The sequence below is a fragment of the Ranitomeya variabilis genome, chromosome 4, assembly GCF_051348905.1.
Source record: "Ranitomeya variabilis isolate aRanVar5 chromosome 4, aRanVar5.hap1, whole genome shotgun sequence".
NCBI classification, from domain to species: domain Eukaryota; kingdom Metazoa; phylum Chordata; class Amphibia; order Anura; family Dendrobatidae; genus Ranitomeya; species Ranitomeya variabilis.
Window position 1 is genome coordinate 241458656 of NC_135235.1, and position 25222 is coordinate 241483877.

The 25222-nt window shown below is 48.5% G+C and overlaps 1 protein-coding gene across 5 annotated transcripts in view; it reads right to left on the reverse strand.

Annotated features, from left to right (window-relative positions):
- Positions 1-21079: 21079 nt before the first annotated feature.
- The window catches only part of LOC143770647 (tyrosine-protein kinase STYK1-like), a 41098-nt gene continuing 36955 nt past the window's right edge, over positions 21080-25222 (reverse strand). For all 5 annotated transcript variants that reach the window (XM_077260494.1, XM_077260491.1, XM_077260493.1 and 2 more), the window contains exon 10: positions 21080-21408. In XM_077260494.1, the coding sequence (XP_077116609.1) occupies positions 21234-21408 (175 nt within the window). In that variant the 3' untranslated portion in view covers positions 21080-21233. The remainder of the gene's footprint in view (positions 21409-25222) is intronic.

A 25222-nucleotide genomic window follows, 5' to 3' on the forward strand; every position in this document is an offset into this window, starting at 1 on the left:
TGTTGGTCCCCGACTTCGTGTTGGGTATATGGTTTGGTTATCATCTCGTTATGTTCCTATGAAGGTTTCTTCTCCTAAGTTTAAGCCTCCTTTCATTGGTCCTTATAAGATTTCTGAAATTCTTAATCCTGTATCATTTCATTTGGCCCTTCCTGCTTCTTTTGCCATCCATAATGTGTTCCATAGGTCGTTGCTGCAGAGATATGTGGCGCCTATGGTTCCCTCCGTTGATCCTCCTGCTGCGGTGTTGGTCGAGGGGGAGTTGGAGTATGTGGTGGAGAAGATTTTGGATTCTCGTATTTCGAGACAAAAACTTCAGTACTTGGTCAAATGGAAGGGCTATGGTCAGGAGGATAATTCCTGGGTTGTTGCCTCTGATGTCCATGCTGCCGATTTAGTTTGTGCCTTTCATTTGGCTCGTCCTGATCGGCCTGGGGGCTCTGGTGAGGGTTCGGTGACCCCTCCTCAAGGGGGGGGGGTACTGTTGTGAATTCCGTTCTCGAACTCCCTCCTGTGGTCATGAATGGTACTTCGGTGAGTTCTGTCCGTGAACTCCCTCTGGTGGCTGTGAGTGGAGCTGCTGGTTCTGAGATTCCTTCCCCACCTGCCCTCGTTTAGGGCTAGGCTGGATTCTCTATTTAACTGCACTCAGATCATTACTCCATGCCAGCTGTCAATGTTCTAGTACTGGTTCAGATCTCTCCTGGATCTTTCTGAGGACCTGTCTACTCCAGCGAAGCTAAGTTCCTGCTTGTTCATTTGTTACATATGGTTTTTCTTGCTAAGTTCTAGTCCAGCTTGCTATCATAAAACTGCCTGGCTAGCTAGAAGCTCTGGGGGTGCAGAGTGGCACCACCACACCGTGAGTCGGTGCGGAGGTATTTTTTGCACACTCTGCGTGGTTTTGTAGTTTTTTGTGTTGACCGCAAAGATCCCTTTTCTATCCTCAATCTGTTTAGTTAGACTGGCCTCCCTTTGCTAAAGCCTATTTCATCCTGTGTTTGTGATTTCCTCTTAACTCACAGTCAATACTTGTGGGGGGCTGCTTTTACCTTTGGGGAAATTTCTCTGAGGCAAGTGAGGCTTTGTTTCCTTTCTTTAGGGATAGTTAGCTCTTAGGCTGTGAAGAGGCGTCTAGGCAGAGTCAGGCACGCTCCACGGCTATTTCTAGTTGTGTTGATAGGAGTAGGGTTTGCGGTCAGCAGAGTTCCCATTTCCCCAGAGCTCGTCCAGATTCCGTGTTTAACTATCAGGTCATTCCTGGTGCACCTAACCACCAGGTCCATAACAGACATGACAGAGTCTGGAGACGCCGTGGAGAGCGATCTGCTGCCTGCAACATCCTTCAGCATGACCGGTTTGTCAGTGGGTCAGTAATGGTCTGGGTGGCATTTCTTTGGGGGGCCACACATCCCTCCATGTGCTCGCCAGAGGTAGCCTGACTGCCATTAGGTACCCAGATTTGATCCTCAGACCCCTTCTGAGACCATATACTGGTGCAGTTGGCCCTGGGTTCCTCCTAATGCAGGACAATGCCAGACCTCATGTGGCTGGAGTGTGTCAGCAGTTCCTGCAAGATAAAGCCTTTGAAGCTATGGACTGGCCCGCCCGTTCCCCAGACCTGAATCCGATTGAGCACATCTGGGACATCATGTCTCGCTCCATCTACCAACGTCACGTTGCACCACAGACTGTCCAGGAGTTGTTGGATGCTTTAGTCCAGGTCTGGGAGGAGATCTCTCAGGAGGCCATCCGCCGCCTCATCAGGAGCATGCCCAGGTGTTGTAGGGAGGTCATACAGGCACGTGGAGGCCACACACACTACTGAGCATCATTTCCTTGTCTTGAGGCATTTCCACTGAAGTTGGATCAGCCTGTAACTTAATTTTCCACTTTGATTTTGAGCATCATCCCAACTCTAGACTTCCGTGGGATATTAGTTATGATTTACGTTGATCATTTTTAGGTTTTATTGTTCTCACCACATTCCACTATGTAATGAATAAAGATTTATAACTGGAATATATCATTCTGTGATATCTAGGATGTGGGATTTTAGTGTTCCCTTTATTTTTTTGAGCAGTGTATGTGCAACAAAGTGCATTCAGGTGTGAAGCAGTGGGGAGTGGTCCTTGCTCATCTTGGTCAGAAAATTAAGAGAGTCAGATATAAGATATATATGATCAAGGCAGAGTAAATAAGATCATAAAGGTCATAAATAACATTGGGGGTATTGCAGGGGTCAGTTGAAAAGCATACCGTGTTTTGTTACAGGCTGTGATAGGAAAAGTTCAGTTTGGAAAAGCTGGATGACATACCAGTAGGGAGAATAGATACAGTTATATGAAAAAGTTTGGGCACCCCTATTAATCTTAAGCTTAATGTTTTATAAAAATTTTTTTTTTTTGCAACAGCTATTTCAGTTTCATATATCTAATAACTGTTGGACACAGTAATGTTTCTGCCTTGAAATGAGGTTTATTGTACTAACAGAAAATGTGCAATCTGCATTCAAACAAAATTTGACAGGTGCATAAGTATGGGCACCCTTATCATTTTCTTGTTTTAAATACTCCTACCTACTCTTTACTGACTTACTAAAGCACTTTTTTTGGTTTTGCAACCTCATTGAGCTTTGAACTTCATAGCCAGGTGTATGCAATCATGAGAAAAGCTACTTAAAGTGGCCACTTGCAAGTTGTTCTCCTGTTTGAATCTCCTCTGAAGAGTGGCATCATGGGCTCCTCAAAACAACTGTCAAATGATCTGAAAACAAAGATTATTCAACATAGTTGTTCAGGGGAAGGATACAAAAAGCTGTCTCAGAGATTTAACCTGTCAATTTCCACTGTGAGGAACATAGTAAGGAAATGGAAGAACACAGGTACAGTTCTTGTTAAGGCCAGAAGTGGCAGGCCAAGAAAAACATCAGAAAGACAGAGAAGAAGAATGGTGAGATCAGTCAAGGACCATCCTCAGACCACCTCCAGAGAGCTGCAGCATCAACTTGCTGCAGATGGTGTCACTGTGCATCGGTCAACTATACAACGCACTTTGCACAAGGAGAAGCTGTATGGGAGAGTGATGCGAAAGAAGCCGTTTCTGCAAGCACGCCACAAACAGAGTCAGCTGAGGTATGCAAAAGCACATTTGGAGAAGCCAATTTCTTTTTGGAAGAAGGTCCTGTGGACTGATGAAACCAAGATTGAGTTGTTTGGTCATACAAAAAGGCGTTATGCATGGCGGCCAAAAAACACAGCATTCCAAGAAGAACACTTGCTACCCACAGTAAAATTTGGTGTAGGTTCCATCATGCTTTGGGGCTGTGTGGCCAATGCCTGCACTGGGAATCTTGTTAAAGTTGAGGGACGCATGGATTCCTCTCAATATCAGCAGATTCTTGACAATAATGTTCATGAATCAGTGACAAAGTTGAAGTTACGCAGGGGATGGATCTTTCAGCAAGACAATGATCCAAAACACCGCTCCAAATATACTCAGGCATTCATGCAGAGGAACAATTACACTGTTCTGGAATTGCCATCCCAGTCCCCAGACCTGAATATAATTGAACATCTGTGGGATCATTTGAAGAGGGCTATCCATGCTCGGCGACCATCAAACTTAACTGAACTGGAATTGTTTTGTAAAGAGGAATGGTCAAAAATACCTTCATCCAGGATCCAGGAACTCAGTAAAAGCTACAGGAAGCGACTGGAGGCTGTTATTTTTGCAAAAGGAGGATCTACTAAATATTAATGTCACTTTTCTGGTGAGGTGCCCATACTTATGCATCTGTCAAATTTTGTTTGAATGCAGATTGTACATTTTCTGTTAGTACAATAAACCTCATTTCAAGGCAAAAACATTACTGTGTCCAACAGTTATTAGATATTTGAAACTGAAATAGCTGTTGCCAAAAAAACAATTTTTATAAAACATTAAGCTTAAGATTAATAGGGGTGCACAAACTTTTTCATATAACTGTATATATACATGCTGATTAGAGTGCGATGATGGCAGGGTACAATCTGTGCATCATTCTGGAACTAATTCTGATCATCACACTTCTATGATGCACTTATGTGATACACACTGCAGACTGACGTCTTGGCAGACTTGTGCTATCTTCTATATATATCAAACTCAATCTGTAGTAGCTCTATACAAATGCACAGTTCTCGCCCGATTTGGGTGAAATTTGGCACACCCCCTCTCCACCCACAGGGGCAGAATACTGCACACATTACATCTCGCTGGCATCCCCCCGTCATGAGATTGGGGCCCCCAGAGTTAGGCCATATACATATAATGGAGAAGTGTGAAGGTGAAAGTAATATAGGAAAGATGTATATCTTGGTACCATGTTAGCCAGTAGATAGAAAAATATTTGGAATTGAGGTGAAAGTAAAAGTGCTGAGGGGAAAACAACAGTTGTGACTGACGGAGACGGATTATAGCGATGGCGCCAAAGAGTCGCTGCTAAAGGGGCCGCACCACCACACACAACACACAAACATTTCACAAACACCATACAAACATCACACAGCACACATACACAACCCACAAGCACAACACCACATAAATGCCACAACACACCACACAAACGCCATACAAACATCACAGAGACAGCACACATACACCAACCCACAAGCACACCATAAAAATGCCACAACACACCACACAAACACCATGCAAACATCACACAGACAGCACACATACACCAACCCACAAGCACAACACCACACAAATGCCACAACACACAAACACCATACAAACATCACAGACAGCACACATACACCAACCCACAAGCACAACACCACACAAATGCCACAACACACAAACACCATACAAACATGAGAGATAGCACACATACACCAACCCACAAGCACAACACCACACAAATACCACAACACACAAACACCATACAAACATCACACAGACAGCACATACACCAACCCACAAGCACAACACCACACAAATGCCACAACATGCCACACAAACACCAGACCGCTCTAGACCATACCTCCCAACTTTTGAAGATGGAAAAGAGGGGCAAATTTTAGGCCACGCCTCTGACCACACCCATTCATAACTAACCACACCCATATCCACATCCCAACCACACCCATTTAGCACTGCTGATGACACTGTTTCATAAAGAATAATTATAAACAAAAAAATATGGCCACACAGTGCTCCATACTGTATAATGGCCACACATGATGCTCCATACTGTATAATGGCCACACATGATGCTCAATACTGTATAATGACCACACATGATGCTCCATACTGTATAATGACCACACATGATGCTCCATACTGTATATTGGCTGCACATGATGCTCCATACTGTATACTGGCTGCAAGGAAAAAAAATAACTTGTTCCAGCTCTATATCTGTAAATTTAGGCTTGAAACTTTATTTTACCAATTTAAAAGCAGTGGAAATATGCTCTCCAGAAGCACAGCGGGACAAGAGCGACGCGTTTCGATCACTAAAAAGATCTTTAGAGATCGAAACGTGTTGCTCTTGTCCCGCTGTGCTTCTGGAGAGCATATTTCCACTGCTTTTAAATTGGCAAAATAAAGTTTGAAGCTTGAATTTTACAGATATGGAGCTGGAACACGTTCTTTTTTTTCCTTTCTCCTGTGACTACGTTGATCAGCTTGGAGTTCCTTGCACCTGCGGTGGTTACTCGGTGAGCTGGCTTTACTTACTATAGTTGTATACTGGCTGCACATGATGCTCCATACTGTACAATAGCCCCACATGATGCTCCATACTGTATAATTATTATTATTTATTGTTATAGCGCCATTTATTCCATGGCGCTTTACATGTGAGGGGTATACATAATAAAAACAAGTACAATAATCTTAAACAATACAAGTCATAACTGGTAGAGGAGGAGTGAGGACCCTGCCCGCGAAGGCTCACAATCTACAAGGGATGGGTGAGAATACAGTAGGTGAGGATAGAGCTGGTCATGCAGCGGTTTGGTTGATCGGTGGTTACTGCAGGTTGTAGGCTTGTCGGAAGAGGTGGGTCTTCAGGTTCTTTTTGAAGATTTCGATGGTAGGCGAGAGTCTGATGTGTTGTGGTAGAGGGTTCCAGAGTAGGGGTGATACGCGAGAGAAATCTTGTATACGATTGTGGGAAGAGGAGATAAGAGGGGAGTAGAGAAGGAGATCTTGTGAGGATCGGAGGTTGCGTGTAGGTAAGTACCGGGAGACGAGGTCACAGATGTATGGAGGAGACAGGTTGTGGATGGCTTTGTACGTCATGGTTAGGGTTTTGTACTGTAGTCTCTGGGCAATGGGGAGCCAGTGAAGGGATTGACAGAGTGGAGAGGCAGGGGAATAGCGGGGGGACAGGTGGATTAGTCGGGCAGCAGAGTTTAGAATAGATTGGAGGGGTGCGAGAGTGTTCGAGGGGAGGCCACAGAGCAGGAGCTTGCAGTAGTCAAGGCGAGAGATGATGAGGGCATGGACTAGGGTTTTTGCAGATTCTTGGTTGAGGAATGAACGGATTCGTGAAATATTTTTGAGTTGAAGTCGGCAGGAAGTGGAAAGGGCTTGGATATGTCGTTTGAAGGAGAGATCAGCGTCAAGGATTACCCCGAGGCAGCGAGCTTGTGGGACTGGGGAGAGTGGGCAGCCATTTACTGTAATGGTTATGTTCGTTGGGGGGGTCGCGTGAGATGGGGGAAAGATGATGAATTCTGTTTTGTCCATGTTAAGTTTCAGAAATCTAGCGGAGAAGAAGGATGAAATAGTGGATAGACATTGAGGGATTCTGGTTAGTAGGGAGGTGATATCTGGTCCAGAGATGTAGATCTGTGTGTCATCAGCATAGAGGTGATACTGAAAGCCATGAGACCGCACATGATGCTCCATACTGTATATTGGATGAACATGATGCTCCATACTGTATATTGGCTGCACATGATGCTCCATACTGTATATTGGCCGCACATGATGCTCCATACTGTATATTGGCCGCACATGATACTTCGTACCGTATAATGGCCACACATAGCTACTCCTACACACGCAGCTGCACTCCATACACTTTGCACACACGGCTCCGCTCCGTACACATCGCTCCGCTCCATACACCTCATACACACATGGCTCCGCTCCGTACACCTCGTACACACACGGCTCTGCTCCGTACCTCGTACACACGCGGCTCCGCTCCGTACACCTCGTACACATTTAGCTCCGCTCCATAAAGCTCGTACACATTTAGCTCCGCTCCATACACCTCATACACACACAGCTCAGCTCCATACACCTCATACACAGACATGGCTCTGCTACATCCACACTGTACACCTCCTGACCCCACACAAGGCAGCTTACTTACCTCATCCAGCAGCACCATGTGGCAAGTTGGCAACCAGCACAGCTGAGTCCTGCAATCCACGGAGGTCCCGATCATGTAACCCGACTCCTCCCCTCCTGTGACCTCATCACAGGTCCTGTGCGCACAGAGCAGCCAATATGTGGTGTAAGGCTCTGCGGGTGCAGGGATGACTGGCTGATACATCGCATACGGAAGGGTAAGGGGCATGGCTTAACACAAGGGGGCATGTCGGCTGCTTCTCCTGCTGTCTGCAGGAAGCAGAGCGTCCCGTGCGGGAGTTTGGGGCAAAGGCTCAAAACCGGGACAGTCCTGCAGAATGAGGGACAGTTGGGAGCTATGATATATACAGGAGGGGTGGTACTGTGCAGTGTATATATACAGGAGGAGCGGTACTGTGCAGTGTATATATACAGGAAAGGAGGAGCGGTACTGTGCAGTGTATATATACAGGAGGAGCGGTACTGTGCAGTGTATATATACAGGAGGAGCAGTACTGTGCAGTGTATATATACAAGAGGAGTGGTACTGTGCAGTGTATATACAGGAGGAGCGGTACTGTGCAGTGTATATATACAGGAGGTGTGGTACTGTGCAGTGTATATATACAGGAGGAGGGGTACTGTGCAGTGTATATATACAGATACTTAGATTTACACCATGCAGGCTATATATATATATATATATATATATATATATATATATATATCTATATATATATATATATATATATATATATATATATCTCATAACTGAGCAGCACCAAATCTTGAAGGGGATGTTCGCTACTAGGACAACCCCTAAATGTTCGGCCCTGATAACATTATAAAGCCTATACTTGCCTCCTGTGCCAGCGCCATTCCCACAGTGGCTGTAATGTGTTGTGACACGTGATGCCCGGCGCCAATCAGCGCTGGTGTCACTGTCTCTGCCTTCAGACAAACTGAACATGAAGAGGAAGTCCAGGATCAAGCAGCTCATCCTGGACTTCCTCTTCATGTTCAAGTTTGTCTGAAGGCAGAGACAGTGACACCAGCGCTGATTGGCGCCGGGCATCACGTGTCACAACACATCACAGCCGCTGTGGGAACGGCGCTGGCACAGGAGGTGAGTATAGGCTTTAGTTTAAGACGAGGTTGTCCTAGTGGGAGACAATCCCTTAAAGCAGTGGACGCTTTATTAGCCCATGTGGCAACATTTCAGTTCCATATCAGAGAAATGCTCTGTTATTGATCCGAAACATTGCCATTTGGGTCAATAAAGAGTCCGCACTTTTTTCACGATTAATCAGAGTGGTGTGTGTGTGTGTGTGTGTGTATGTATGCATATAATATACACACACACATATATAGACACACATACTCATACATTATATAGGTGAGACTGCGGTATGTACGTTATACCACTGTGTGTAATATACTGCGTCCGCTGTGTATAGCCCATATAGGCCAGCCACAGAATGTGTGTGTGTGTGTATGTATATATATATATATATATATACACATACATACATATACACTGCGGCTTGCCTATATGGGCTATACACAGCGGACGCAGTATATTACACACAGTGGTATAACCTGTATAACGTACATACCATAGTCGCAGTTTCACCTATATAATGTATATACAACAGTCAATATACATTAGACAGGTCAAACTGCAAATGCTGCATATACAATATATAGGTGATACTGTGATTGCAGTGTATAGTTCCAGTATATATATATATCGTAGAAACAATAGTAGTAGAACGCCAAAGCACTCACCAGTCTCGCAGTTTAGAAATGCTTTATTGCTTCATACATAAATCATCTTCACGGCACACAGGGAGGACGGATAAAGTGCAGGAGTGCTACGGACAAGACGACGACCGTGTCGCGCCCAGTAACAGCGCTTCAACGGGTCTACCATGGCCTTGGTTAGCGCGGGCACAGAGAGAGTGCGCACGAAGGCCTGTGCAGAGGATTTGAGGGGCGGGCGACCCATTTTGTAGCTCAGAGTGCTCTAGGCCCCGTCGCCGCTGCGACCACGGTACTTACGCCCTTGATAGTTGTATACTATGGGCACAGATACACAATATTATATACACTGGATGGATCAATCCTGCACCTGGCCCTGGCCATACATGCACTGTATATATACAGGGCCATGTATATAGCATGTGATGTCCAGTCACCAGGTTCAGGCTTGATCACTCCAGTGCTGGATTCTGTAGACCGTCTCTGGTCACTATCAGTATAGGGAGATTTATTGCAGGAGACTGAACTTTCCTGCAGTCTGGTGACCCTGGAGCCGATGACCTGGCACTGACAGGGTGACCGTGAAAGTTCAGACTCCTGCAATAAATCTGTGAGCATCAGCAGAGCGGCCGCTAATACTATAGAGGGACACGGCCCTGGACTTATCGGGAGGTGAGCAGCAGCGTCCATCTCCTCACCGCACAGAGAGCTGAAGCTCCCACTGATGTCTGAGCCATCCACCAGCTCCTCTCCAGCAGTTAAGGCCCCGTCACACAGCGACGCTGCAGCGATACAGACAACGATGCTGATCGCTGCAGCGTCGCTGTGTGGTCGCTGGGGAGCTGTCACACAGACAGCTCTCTCCAGCGACCAACGATCAGGGGAACGACTTCGGCATCGTTGAAACTGTCTTCAACGATGCCGAAGTCCCCCTGCAGCACCCGGGTAACCAGGGTAAACATCGGGTTACTAAGCGCAGGGCCGCGCTTAGTAACCCGATGTTTACCCTGGTTACCAGCGTAAATGTAAAAAAAAACAAACAGTACATACTCACCATCTGTTGCCCGTCAGGTCCCTTGGCGTCTGCTTCCTGCTCTGACTGAGCCGCCGTACAGTGAGAGCAGAGCGCAGCGGTGACGTCACTGCTGTGCTCTCACTTTACGGCGGCTCAGTCGGAGCAGGAAGCAGACGGCAAGGGACCTGACGGGCAACAGATGGTGAGTATGTACTGTTTTTTTTTTTTTACATTTACGCTGGTAACCAGGGTAAACATCGGGTTACTAAGCGCGGCCCTGCGCTTAGTAACCCGATGTTTACCCTGGTTACCAGTGAAGACATCGCTGGATCGGTGTCACACACACCGATTCAGCGATGTCAGCGGGACCTCAACGACCAAAAAAAGGTCCAGGCCATTCTGACACGACCAGCGATCTCGCAGCAGGGGCCTGATCGCTGGTACGTGTCACACATAGCGAGATCGCTACTGAGGTCGCTGTTGCGTCACAAAACTTGTGACTCAGCAGCGATCTCGCTAGCGATCTCGCTATGTGAGACGGGGCCTTTAGATGCAGCCATGTTCCCTCTTCAGGAGGCCGCACACAGGGAGCAGGGGGCTGTCTGCTCCACTGGGATGATGCAGCTGTCGGGACATAGAGAACAGCGCCGGCCACCAGCAGCCTGAATCGCTGCTAAGTGACTGGCCCGGGGGCACTGGAAGACTGCTCAGTCAGGAACATGGGGGAAGGGGCGTGGCCTAACACAAGGGGGCGTGTGACGGCTGCTTCTGTTGTCTGCGGGGAAGTAGTGTCCCATGCGGGACAGCAGGGAAAACCATCAAAACTGGGACAGTCCCGCACAATGAGGGACGGTTGGGAGCTATGGTGTCAGGTGAATACTAAAGGGTCCTAATACTAAGGACGTTTTTTTTAAATTCCGCCCAAAACACGACCATCTATTGGGCAAGTTCATCCAAAAGCTAAGAAAGCAAAATTGTGTCAAAGAGCTGAGACAAGTGAACAACGTGACTCGTGGCTTGAAAAGAAACGGATGAGACCGGCTAAATGTGAGGCAGCTGAGACATCAGAGCAACGGGAATGTCGTCTTCAGAAGAATCGGATAAGGCAGGCTGAAGCAAGGAATACGGAAACATCTGAACAAAAGGATGAACGTTGTGAAAATGGCCGCATACGACATATGCAACGTGTGCAAAGATGGAGGCAGGAGGATCTGAGCTTGGAGGCTTTTCACTACAACCCAATGCAAGACTATCGGTCACATCAGGAAGTCAGAATTGGCAAAATGGACATAATATGCAAACATTGTCAGAGAAGTGTAACATGGAATCGCTTGGTATCTGCTGCTCTAATGGTAAAGTCAGATTGCCGCCTTTATATCTACCTCCTGAGCCATACAGGAACAACTCCGGAGTCCAAGCATTTTCTGCCGAATATTAGGAGATACAATTCATCTTTCCCACGGATAATGAAGTAGCTATTGTAATGGTTGGACACGACTTTCAAAGCCGACATAGAATTATTCAGCGATGAAGCGACAATCTGTTTGCAGAAACACCTTGATCATATGATGCTCTGCAATGTCCGATAATATGGTGGAATGGCCAAGATGGCGATCACTACAATCTAACACAGACTGATCCCAAGACTGCGAGGCCGACCAATAAAGAATATCAGCTATGGACTTTTCTGCCTACCAAATAATGACCTGACATGGGTCTTCTATCTACATTTTACAATGTAGGCAACTTTTTCATCAATGTATATAGTCGATATGTATGCCAAGGTGGAAAGTGAGCATCTTTTGTCCATATGATTAAGGGATGCTGCTGCTAATGATGGCAACGTGGCTGACATTGGGCGTATGTTTATTTTACTGGAAGGCCCAGACATATGATGAGTATGCTCAGGACGCCATGACACATGTTCGGATATATGGTCGTCATGAATTGTTTATTACAGTTAAATGTAATCCCACTTGGCCAGAGATAAGGGAAGAGCTTCTGAATGGTCAGGGCCCCTCTGATCAACATCATGTAACAGCAAAAGCTCATGGACATAATTACAAAGTGTTACATTTTTGGTGACAGTGTTGGATGTATTCAATTGAGTGACAAAAAAGAGAGGTCTTCCACATGGTCATTTACTGGCTAAAGTATAACATACGTCCTGATCACATGGACAGTGTTATTTCTGCTGAACTTCCAAATCCAGAAGTGGACCTGATACTTTTTGAAACTATTTCTAAAAATATGATCCATGGCCCATGTGGGCCACTTAACCCAAGATCGCCATGTATGAAGAAAATGTACTAAAAGGTATCCTCGCAACTTGATTGTAGAAACACAAACGAGATGGTTATCCTCTTTACAGAAGACGGAAACCTGAACAGAGAGGATAGACTGCAACAATCAGATTAAAAAGGGTAAAACAAAACACAGATATTGAAATAGATAATCGATGGGTTGCACCTTAAGGCTGAGTCACACATAACGATATCGTTAACGATATCGTTGCAACGTCACGCTTTTGGTGACGTAGCAACGATCCCGCTAACGATCTCGTTATGTGTGACAGCGACCAACGATCAGGCCCCTGCTGGGAGATCGTTGGTCGATGGGAATGATCAGGACCATTTTTTGGTCGCTGATCACCCGCTGTCATCGCTGGATCGGCGTGTGTGACGCCGATCCAGCGATGTGTTCACTTGTAACCAGGGTAAATATCGGGTAACTAAGCGCAGGGCCGCGCTTAGTAGCCCGATATTTACCCTGGTTACCTTTGTAAAAGTAAAAAAAAAAAAACAGTACATACTCACATTCTGATGTCTGTCACGTCCCCTGGCGTCCACAAGGTTAAAACTGCTTTCGGCAAGAGCGCTGCTGCCGAGAGCTTCCCTGCACTGACTGTGTCAGCGCCGGCCGTAAGGCCGGTTTCACACGTCAGTGGCTCCGGTACGTGAGGTGACAGTTTCTTCACGTACCGGAGACACTGACACACGTAGACCCATAAAAATCAATGCATCTGTGCAGATGTCATTGATTTTTTGCGGACCGTGTCTCCGTGTGCCAAACACGGAGACATGTCAGTGTTCGTGGGAGCGCACGTATTACACGGACCCATTAAAGTCAATGGGTCCGTGTAAAACACTGACCTCACACGGACATTCTCCGTCTGGGGTCCGTGTGCGTGCAGGAGACAGCGCTACAGTAAGCGCTGTCCCCCCCACATGGTGCTGAAGCCGCGATTCATATGTTCCCTGCAGCAGCGTTTGCTGCAGAGAAAATATGAATAATAGTGTTTAAAATAAAGATCTATGTGTCCGCCGCCCCCCCACCCCCTGTTCGCCCCCCCGCTGTTCTGAAAATACTCACCCGCTCCCACGTTGGCTGTCACTCCTTCCTCTCTGCCCCGCGCCTCCTACTGTATGCGGTCACGTGGGGCCGATAATTTACAATCATGAATAGTCGGCTCCGCCCCTATGGGAGGTGGAGCCACATATTCATGACTGTAAATGATCGGCCCCACGTGACCGCATACACTAGAAGCCGCGGCCAGACCAGGAAGCAGCGAGGGAGGCGGGTAAGTATTTTCTGAACAGCGGGGGGGCGCACAGGTTCGGACACATAGATCTTTATTTTAAACACTATTCTTCATATTTTCTCTGCAGCAAACGCTGCTGCAGGGAACATATGAGTCCGCGATGCAGGGTACCACACGCGTGGGTACCACACGTTCCGTGTGGTACCCACTCGCCATACGGGCGGCACACGTGTGCCGCACGTATGGCCTACGTGAGTTCCCAGGCACACGGACACGGATAACTCCGGTACCGATTTATTCCGGTACCGGAATTATCTGGACGTGTGGGACAGCCCTAAAGCAGAGCACAGCGGTGACGTCACCGCTGTTACTGCCGGCGCTGACACATTCAGTGCACGCCGGTGGACGCCGGCGGGGGACGTGACAGACATCAGAATGTTAGTATGTAGTGTTTTTTTTTTTTTTTACTTTTACAATGGTAAAAGTACGATGTTTACCCTGGTTACCCGGGTGCTGCAGGAGGACTTCGGCATCGTTGAAGACAGTTTCAACGATGCTGAAGTCGTTCCCCTGATCGTTGGTCGCTGGAGAGAGCTGTCTGTGTGACAGCTCCCCAGCGACCACACAACGACTTACCAACGATCACGGCCAGGTCGTATCGCTGGTCGTGATCGTTGGTAAGTCGTTTAGTGTAACGGTACCTTTACTCTCCACTGTTTGATGCGCACATTATCGAAGAATAGTGTAACTCTGTTAAGTCAATTAAGTACATTTGCAAATATGTTACTAAGGGCAGTGATCTGGCAGTTTCCCAGCTAGAGAATCCACAATGTACATCCGATGAGATTATGGTGTATCCGATGGGAAGGTATATAAGTATTAATGAAGAAGTGGTGACTACTACATTTTCCCATCCATGAAAGACATCTGACTGTAGTTCATCTTGGACGAGTTTATTTTACTCCCAACAATGCAGAGGAAAGAGCTGCTCGACCACCCAATACAACATGGACAGCTTTCTGTCTCCTATGTCAAGCAGATCCATTTACAAGGACTTTATTATATTCAGATGTTCCAACATATCATACATGGAATAAAGAGAGAAAAGTATTTTACAAGAGGAAACAAGGTGCAAGGGTCTCAGGATGGGACGGACGTTCCAGTGCTGCTCTTGGACGTGTGTATACAGTGCATCCAAACCACGCAGTGTTACTACCTCCGATTACTGCTTCACACTGTCCATGGGCCAACGTCTTTCACAGGTTTGAAGATAGTTGATGGAGGACTGTGTCAAACTTACAGGGAAGCATGCCAAAAGCGTGGTCTGATCGAAGACCATCAACACTAGGACATGACATTGCAGGAAGCATCTCTCACTCGCTTTCCACCTCAAGAGACCTGTTCGCTCTAACAATTACAACCTGTGCACCTGCCAATCCCTGTGCGCTTTCTCCCTCTCTGTTCTCTACTTTCTTCCTCTCTGTTCTCTGCTTTCTCCCCTCTCTGTTCTCTGCTTTCTCCCCTCTCTGTTCTCTGCTTTCTCCCTCTCTGTTCTCTGCTTTCTCCGCTCTCTGTTCCTTGCTTTCTCCCTCTTTTCCCTGCTTTCTCCCCTCTGTTCATTGCTTTTTTCCTCTGTTCTTTGCGTTCTCCCTCTCTGTTCTCTGCTTTCTCCCATCTTTTCCCTGCTTTCTCCCTCTGTTCCCTACTTTCTCCCTCTCTGTTCCCTGATTTCCCCCCTCTCTGCTCCCTGTTTTCTCCCCTATCTGTTCCCTGCTTTCTCCCTCTCTGGTACCTGCGTTCTCCCTGTCAGTTCTTTGCTTTCTCCCTCTTTGTTCCCTGCTTTCTCCTCTCTGTTCCCTGCTTTCTCCCATCTTTTCCCTGCTTTCTCCCTTTGATCCCTGCTTTCTCCCTCTGTTCCCTGTCTGCCCTCTCTGTTCCCTGCTTTCTCCCTCTGTTCCCTGCTTTCTCCCCTCTCGCTTTCTCCGTTTCACCCCTCTGTTCTCTGCTTTCTGCCTCTTTGTTCTCTACTTTCTCAACCTCTGTTCCCTGCTTTCTCCCTGTTCACAGCTTTCTCACCTCTCTGTTCCGTTTCCTGCTTTCTCCCTCTCTGTTCAATATTTTTTTTCTTTGCTTTCTCCCGTTTTCTTTCTCCCCTCTCTGTTCCCTGCCTTCTTCCTCTGTTCCGCTTTCTCCGTTTCTTCCCTCTGTTCTCTGCCTTTGTTCTCTACTTTCTCAATCTCTGTTCCCTGCTTTCTCCCTGTTCACAGCTTTCTCACCTCTCTGTTCCGTTTCCTGCTTTCTCCCTCTCTGTTCAATGTTTTCTTTCTCCCCTCTCTGTTCCCTGCCTTCTCCCTCTGTTTCTTCCCTCTGTTCTCTGCTTTCTGCCTTTGTTCTCTACTTTCTCAATCTCTGTTCCCTGCTTTCTCCCCTCTCTTCCCTGCTTTCTGCCTGTTTTCTTTCTCCCTTTTCTGTTCCCTTTCTCCCTCTGTTCACAGCTGTATCCCCTCTCTGTTCCCTGCTGTCTCCCCCTCTGTTCAGTTTTCTCCTCTCTGTTCCCTGCTTTCTCCCTCCCTGTTCAATGCTTTTTTTTCCTGTTCTTTGCTTTCTTCCATTTTTTCTCCCTTCTGTTCCCTGCTGTCTCCCCATCTGTTCACAGCTTTCTCCCCCTCTGTTCACAGCTTTCTCTCTCTCTTTTCCCTGCTTTATCTCTTTGTCCCCTGCTTTCTCCCTGTTCCCTGCTTTCTCCCGTCTGTTCCTTGCTTTCTCCTCTCGTTTCCTGCTTTCTCCCTCTGTTCTTTTCTTTCTCCCGTTCCCTGCTTTCTCCCCTCTGTCCTCTGCTTTCTCCCTTCTGTTCCCTGCTTTCTCCCCTCTCTGTCCTCTGCTTTCTCCCTTCTGTTCCCTGCTTTCTCCCCTCTATGTTCCCCGCTTTCTCCCCTCTCTGTTCCTTGCTTTCTCTATCTTTTCCTGCTTTCTCCCTCTCTGTTCAATGCTTTTTTCCTGTTCTTTGCTTTCTCCCCTCTGTTCCCTGCTTTCTCCCTCTGTTCTCTGCTTTCTCTCCTCTGTTCTTTGCTTTCTCCCCGTTCCCTGCTTTCTCCGTTCCCTGCTTTCTCCCCCTCTCTGTTCCCTACTTTCTGCCATATGATCCCTGCTTTATCCCCCTCTCTGTTCCCTGCTTTCTCCCCGTTCCCTGCTTTCTCTGCCATATGATCCCTGCTTTATCCCCCTCTGTTCCCTGCTTTCTCCCCTCTGTTCCCTGCTTTCTCCGTTTCTCCCCTCTGTTCGCTGCCTCTTTGTTCTCTACTTTCTCAATCTGTTCCTTGCTTTCTCCCTGTTCACAGCTTTCTCCCTCTGTTCCCTGCTTTCTCTTTCTCCCTGTTTCCTGCTTTCTCCCTCTGTTCAATGCTTTTTTTCTGTTCTTTGCTTTCTTCTGTTTTCTTTCTCCCCTCTGTTCCCTGCCTTCTCGCTCTGTTCTCTGCTTTCTCCCCTCTGTTCCCTTTTTTCTCCGTTCTCTGCTTTCTGCCTTTGTTCTCTACTTTCTCAATCTCTGTTCCCTGCTTTCTGCCTGTTTTCTTTCTCCCTTTTCTGTTCCCTGCTTTCTCCCTCTGTTCCCTGCTGTCTCCCCCTCTGTTCACAGCTTTCTCCCCTCTGTTCAGTTTTCTCCTCTCTGTTCCCTGCTTTTTCCCCTCTCTGTTCCCTGCTTTCTCCGTTTCCTACTTTCTCCCTCCCTGTTCAATGTTTTTTTTTCCTGGTCTTTGCTTTCTCCCGTTTTTTCTCCCCCCACTGTTCACAGCTTTTCCTCCCTCTGTTCACAGCTTTCTCCCTTCTCTGTTCCCTGCTTTCTCTCTCTCTCTGTTCCCTGCTTTCTCCCCTCTCTGTTCCCTGCTTTCTCCCTTCTGTTCACAGCTTTCTCTCCTCTCTGTTCCTTGCTTTCTCCCTCTGTTCCCTGCTGTCTCCCCCTCTGTTCACAGCTTTTCCTCCCTCTTTCACAGCTTTCTCCCGTCTGTTCCCTGCTTTCTCTGTTCCCTGCTTTCTCCCCTCTCTGTTCCCTGCTTTCTCCCATCTGTTCACAGCTTTCTCTCCTCTGTTCCTTGCTTTCTCTCTTTTCCTGCTTTCTCCCTCTCTGTTCAATGCTTTTTCCTGTTCTTTGCTTTCTCCCTCTCTGTTCTCTGCTTTTTTCCTCTGCTCTCTGCCTTCTCCCCTCTATGTTCTCTGCTTTCTCCTCCTGTTCCCTGCTTTCTCCCCTCTCTGTTCCCTGCCTTCTCCCTTTTCTGATCCCTGCTTACATTAATCCTCTGCATTACAGATAATGTAGTAGATGTCACCTGCAGTCCCATGTAACAGAGCTGTCAGGGTAAGCGTTGGCGTACCCTATCTCTGGATGTTTTCCTGTGATTCTTACGTTGCAATGATTTTATTTTCAATCGTTTTTATTGAGTTTTCTCACATAAACAGACATTTTGCAATAAACATAAGAACCCAGGCCGCGCAGGGCCCCAACAATGAAGCCAAGAATATTTCACAACAATCTGCGGAACAGATGACGCATGCGAAGAGCTGCCTCTTCTCTTCTTTCTTACTTATCTACATTGTGATTGTGGGTTGTAACGAGGCATGTGACCGATCTGTCTTACATCCGATAACAATAACAAGAGCCGGGTATTCACTTCATCATTTCCGTTCGGGTCACTGGGCCAGAACCAAGATGGACCCAATAAGTGAATATTTAGATGATTTTACTAAGATAAATGATATCACCCTCTAAGAGTCTCCATCAGGTCAATAATGACGGGACGGTTGGTGAATCCCTGCACAGATCCGGGGCCGCGCACTTGGATACCATCGTTGTGTCTCCGGAAGCTTCTGCAGATAATTCCTCCGTGTAGCGTATGTGTGATCGCTCTTGCTGCCATTCATAGATGAGTTACTATTGATTGCCAGTGTCTGGGAATCACCGAGCGCCATCAGGCAAAACCTAGGAGACGGCGTGTGTGATCTAATGGATCCCAGTAGTACTGGAAGGAGGCCGTCTGGGCTCGCGATGACTTTATGACGATCACAGACCAGACATTTTCTGTCTCTTGTGAATTTCCGCTGTTCTGTCCTCTGCACTATGAAGTCTGCGTGTGGCCGCGGCTGATGATGAAGATGTTGGCGATTGGTTTGGGTGATTATGGTGGGGTTGGAGTTGATGAAGACGATCTTGGTGTTGATAAGGTCGGGGGAGGTGAGGATGATGAGGGTCTTGGTGATGATTGTATGATTGATTGTCTTGGCTCTCACAGCCCAGGCTCCTCGGTGTCAGGACTTGTCGGTCCAGAACCTCAGATACATTGTGTCAGTGGCTGTGATGTTTTTTGTGATTGTTTTATGAGTCGCTTCTTAGAAGTCGGCTGTGGGGCTTGGAGCTTTTCACCTCTCGCCCGTTGTGTCTCCACAGCTGGCGGCAGTACTCCGCTTGTCTTCATGCTCTTGCAGACAGAGCAGTGGCCCAACAACTACTGCTCCTGCTGCCCACACCGCCGCATTACTGCCCACACCGCCACACTACTGCCTACACCGCCACACTACTGCCCACACCGCCACACTACTGCCCACACCGCCACATTACTGCCCACATCGCCACATTACTGCCCACACCGCCGCACTACTGCTCCTGCTGCCACACTACTGCCCACACCGCCACACTACTGCTCCTGCTGCCACACTATTGCCCACACCGCCAGACTACTGCTCCTGCTGCCACACTATTGCCCACACCGTCGCATTACTGCCCACACAGCCACTATTGCCCACACCGCCGCACTACTGCTCCTGCTGCCACACTATTGCCCACACCGCCACACTACTGCTCCTGCTGCCACACTATTGCCCACACCGCCACACTACTGCGCCTGCTGCCACACTATTGCCCACACCGCCACACTACTGCGCCTGCTGCCACACTACTGCACACACCGTCGCATTACTGTTCCTGCTGGTGCACTATTGCCCACACCGCCACATACTGCTCCTGCTGCCACTACTGCTCACACCGCCGCATTACTGCTCCTGCTGCCACACTACTATCCACTCCGCCGCATTACTGCTCCTGCTGCCACTGCTGCCCACTCCACCGCATTACTGCTCCTGCTGCCACTACTGCCCACACCGTCACATACTGCTCCTGCTGCCACTACTGCCCACACAGCCGCATTACTGCTCCTGCTGCCACATTACTGTCCACTCCACTGCATTACTGCTCATGCTGCCACTACTGCCCACTCTGCCGCATTACTGCTCCTGCTGCCACACTACTGCCCACTCCACCGCATTACTGCTCCTGCTGCCACTACTGCCAACTCCGCCGCATTACTGCTCCTGCTGCCACACTACTGCCCATACAGCAGAATAAACATTGACCCTGAGCCGTATGAATTCTCTATGTGGTTGTAGTTTGGAAATTACTGATACAGTGGATAATAGAACACTGTGAGACCCCCTCAATTCCTGCCCACCCTGCAGCCCTCCCTCCATTCACCATTCATATTTTTGTTGTTTCCAAGGGTCAAATTGGTGTCCTCTCCAATGTCTCACCTGCCTCCTCTCCACTGAAAGTCCACCTGCCCCTCATTGATGTTCTTCCCAATGTCCCACTTGCTTCCCCTTCATCGCTATCCCACCTGCCGCTCACTAGTGTCCTCCCTAATGTCCCACCTGCCTGCCCTCACCCGACACTACCTGCCCCTCACTGGTGTCCTCCCCAATATCCCACCGCTACCCCTGTACTCAGACTCCCTCCAGGGAAGGTGATGTCATCATTGGGGGATTGGGGGGTGGATATGTCATCATGGGGAGGAGGAGGAGGAGATGTCGTCATTGAGGGGATAGTGGTATCATTATGGGGGGTGGATATGTCGTCATCGGGGGGAGGAGATGTCGTCATTTGGAGGGGAGATGTCGGCATTTGGAGGGGAGGAGATGTCATTGGGAGGCGGTAGAGATGTCGTCATTGGGAGGCGGTGGAGATGTCGTCATTGGGAGAAGGTGGAGATGTCGTCATTGGGAGAAGGTGGAGATGTCGTCATTGGGAGGTGGAGATGTCGTCATTGGGAGGAGGTGGAGATGTCGTCATTGGGAGGAGGTGGAGATGTCGTCATTGGGAGGAGGTGGAGATGTCGTCATTGGGAGGAGGAGATGTCATTATTGGGGGGCGGTGATATTGCTGTGGTGGAGACTAACCATCTTGCTGATTATACAGCCATCCCGGGCACCAGCCCCCCGTCATCCCTGTAGCCAGCGGTGCCCAGCCTTGTGGTGGGTGCCTGTACAGAATTTCTAGGGTGCAGGTTACTCATATGCAATAAACAGCATTTGTCCTGTACCACGTGCCGCCACTTGATTAATCGGCTTCTCCAATATTAGAGCTAGCACATTTTCAACATCTTTATTTTCCACCATAAATAGATTCACAGGTAAAGGATTAATCCCGTCTGTTCAGTGTATACATCATACAGGTGGGCGTGGGGAAATGGCTCCAAAGTCCTCACCCCCTCCTTCACCAATGGCTCCAACCTGGCTAAAGCATCATACAGGAATTCCAGCCACAGACACGTACTCCCTCCAGCTGAGCATGTCCCTGGGAGTCAAGGGGGTCCATCCATCCGCCTGGTCCTGGCCATTCTGCAGCAGCTTCATCACATCTGTAAAGCATGGTCTCAGCGGCGCCTCCCACTGCCAACAGTTGCTCATCACCTCAAACCTGCAGGGTCAGAAGATGGGATCAGTGAAGGAGAGTGACAAATTCATGTTAACCCCCAAGATGTGTGACTAATGACCTACACAGCGCTCCCCCTACCTCAGGGGCCACAACTGCTACTGGCTCCTCTGCCCCGTCAGGTCCTTATATATCAAATCATCCACCTGGTGGAGACATGCAGCTACCGACTACAAAGCAGAGGCCTGATGGGGGTGAACATTAGCAGATCAACATTTGGCGAGTGACCACACAACTATGGAAGGTCAGCTCTGTGGACTCACAAGCTTTCATAAGGAAAGTAAAATTGGGGTGAAGGTGTGAGGTGCTCATTTTAGGGCTGGGAAATGATCTACTGCACTCTCCACAGCCAACTATGCAACACTGCAGGAGGCGGTGATGGAGAGGAACATAGGCCACAAGCCGATGTTCCCAGGCCACAAACCGATGTTCCCACCCCACCAGTTCACAAACTGATGTTCCCACCCCACCAGGCCACAAACCGATGTTCCCACCCCACCAGGCCACAAACCGATGTTCCCACCCCTCCCTAGAAGGACCGGAGAACATGCCATACGTTAGATCGAGTACTAAACATATGTTGAATCTGATCCAGGCAGAACCCTGCAATACCCTCCATAAAAGTCCGCACTCTCGACCATATGTAGTACAGTGTTGTTCACACATCTTTATTCCAAAAACTCACAAAACAAGGTAAGCGGTATCCTCCGGTTCGCAGTCAAGTCATCCAAACAGTCCATGTCCAAACTAGTTGCTGTGGGCAACTGCACCACCGTTTATCTTTTGGGTGCGTCAGCAGCTTTGTTGTCCCGGGCTCTGTGTTAACCTCACACAGGCCTGTATTACACATTTTTTGGGGGTTTGCTGTCAAGCACGCGACTGAGCAAATTCACTACCGCTTGTACCTGGCACCTACCAGACACTATGTACATTAGCGTCTGGAACGTGGCCGGGGCCCCACGTAACCCAGAAGGCAAGATGACAGTGATAGAAACCCTCCGGTGTTATGAAGGCGGCCTTTTCTTTAGCCGATTCTGTAAGCAGCACCTGCCAATAACCCTTGGTCAGATCGAGCGTGGTGAAATACTGGGTCTAACAAGTCGCTCAATCAGTTCGTCCACCCTGGGCATTGGATAAAGGTTAGACTTTGACACTTCATTCAATTTTCGGAAGTCGTTACAAAATCGTAATGATCCATCCGAGTTCGGAATCAGTACAATGGGGCTAGCCCAGTCACTCCGGGACGCCTCAATTACTCACAGCTGGAGCATTTGTTTCACCTCACTTGCGATGGCTCGTCTCCGGGCCTTGGGCACCCAGTACGGCTTCAATCGCACGCTTATGTGAGGCTTGGTGACAATGTCATGCTGGATGACAGAGGTACGACAGGGTAGTCCTGAGAATACATCCATGTTCTCTGTGCAAATTTCTGCCCCTCTTGACACTGCTGCGGGCCGATATCGGAGGGTCCCCAGATAACATGTCTGGAGTCGCATTCGTAATCATACACTCCCGGTCCTTCCACGCTTTTAGCAGATTTATATGATACAACTGTTCGGGCTTCCTCTTCCTGGGCTTTTTACTCGTCAATTCACCTCCCCACATTTTCCTGGACTCGGACTGTACCCTTGCCACTTGGCCATAAGCTTACTTTCAGCGGTGGGTACTAAGACTAAAACCTGATCTCCTACTTTAAAGAAGCGGACCTTGGCCTTTCTTTTATATGCGCGGCTCTGCGCTACCTGAGCATCCACCACATGCTCTTTTACTATAGGCCTGACCGCTGCGATCCGGTCCTGCACATTGGCTACCTGCTCTATTACACTCTTATGCGGCGCAGGTTCCTGCTCTCACGTCTCTTTGGCTACGTTCAGCAGACCCCCTCGGATACCTGCAATACAGTAGCTCAAAGGGTGAAAATCCCGTGGAAGTCTGCGGTACCTTGTGGATGGCGAACATTAAATAACAGGTCCCAATCCCTTCCATCCTTTGAGATCACTTTTTCAGCATGGATTTAAGAGTTTTGTTAAAACGTTCAACTAATCCGTTGGTCTGAGGGTGGTACACCAACATGCACAACTGTTTTATCTGAAGCAGCTTACACAGTGCCTTTGTCACTTTGGACATAAAAGAAGTCCCGTGATCAGTCAGGATCTCCTTCGGTAGCCCAAGACTTCAGAAGATAGCAAACAACTCCCGGGGGATAAGTTTAGCCGAGGTGTGGCGAAGCGGAATGGCCTCTGGGTACCGGGTGGCATAATCTACTACCACTAATATATGTTGGTGCCCCCGGGCGGATTTTGCTATTGGCCCCACCAGATCTATAGCAATCCGCTCAAAAGGAACTTCTATAGTTGGCAGAGGTACCAATGGACTCCAGAAGTTTGCAGTGGGTGAGGTTAGCTGGCACTCTGGACACGTCTCACAAAACTTCAGTCTCTCGGGGAAAATCCCGGGCCATAAGAACCATTGTAAAATAAGATTGTGTATTTTTAACCCCTAAGTGCCCACCCAACATGTGTATGTGAGCCATCTTGAGCACCACCCGACGGTAGGATTGGGGCACTACCAGCTGTCCCACTACTTTGCCCCGGATTTTGTCAACTCTAAGTAAATCCTCATTGACCGCCATGTGCGGAAAAATCTATAAAGTAAATGCTGGTTGACCTCCATGTGTGGAAAAATGACGTCTGCACCAGGTTGCTGAGCCACCGCATTTACCTCTATCACCCTTTCCCGTGCTTGGGTCAGAGCGGAATCCTGGAGCTAAGCTGTCCCAAAAGTTCCCCGGGGCACTTCCAGCTCTGGAACTGACAAGGTCTCCTCGACCCCTCCTTCCAACACCTCTAGGGATAACCTGTCAGGTTCACACTCTTTCTAACGCAGGAATCCCTGACTCGGGATCTTCGAGCTCCCTGCCCCGGAAAGACCTTTAACCTGGGTTAACCACAGGAACCTGAACAGCAGCAAGTCTCTTGCTAAGACAGCCTTGTAAGGAAAGGTCTTCACTAGTGATGAGCGAACATACCGTATATACTCGAGTATAAGCCGAGATTTTCAGCCCATTTTTTTGGGCTGAAAGTCCCCCTCTCGGCTTATACTCGAGTCATACCCAGGGGTCGGCAGGGGAGGGGGAGCGGGGGCTGTGTAATTAGACTTACCTGCTCCCGGCGTGGTCCCTGCAGGTCCCTGCTTCCAGCGCTGCATCTTCTTCCTGTACTGAGCGGTCACATGGTACCGCACATTACAGTAATGAATATGCGGCTCCACCTCCCATAGGGGTGGAGCCGCATATTCATTACTGTAATGTGCGGTACCATGTGACCGCTCAGTACAGGAAGATGATGCAGCGCTGGAAGCGGGGACCTGCAGGGACCGCGCCGGGAGCAGGTAAGTATACGGGGAGGGGGAGCGCTGCGCGATAGTCACCTCTCCTCCGTTCCGTTGTGGCTCCGTCTTCGGCGTCCTCTGGCTGTGACGCTCAGGTCAGAGGGCGCGATGAACGTGGTCAGTGCGCGCCGTCTGCCTGAACGTCAGTGTGGAAAACGCTGAAGACGGAGCCACACAGGAAAGAAGAGCAGGTAAATATTAAAAGTGCCGGGGGCCTGAGCGACGGAGAGGTGAGTATGTCATTTTTTTTTTTTAATCGCAGCCACAGCATATGGGGCAAGTGCCTGTATGGATCATCTATAGGGCCATAATGTTTGTGCAGCACTATAAGGGGCAAGTGCCTGTATGGAGCATCTATGGGGCCATAATGTTTGTGCAGCACTATATGGGGCAAGTGTCTGTATGGGGC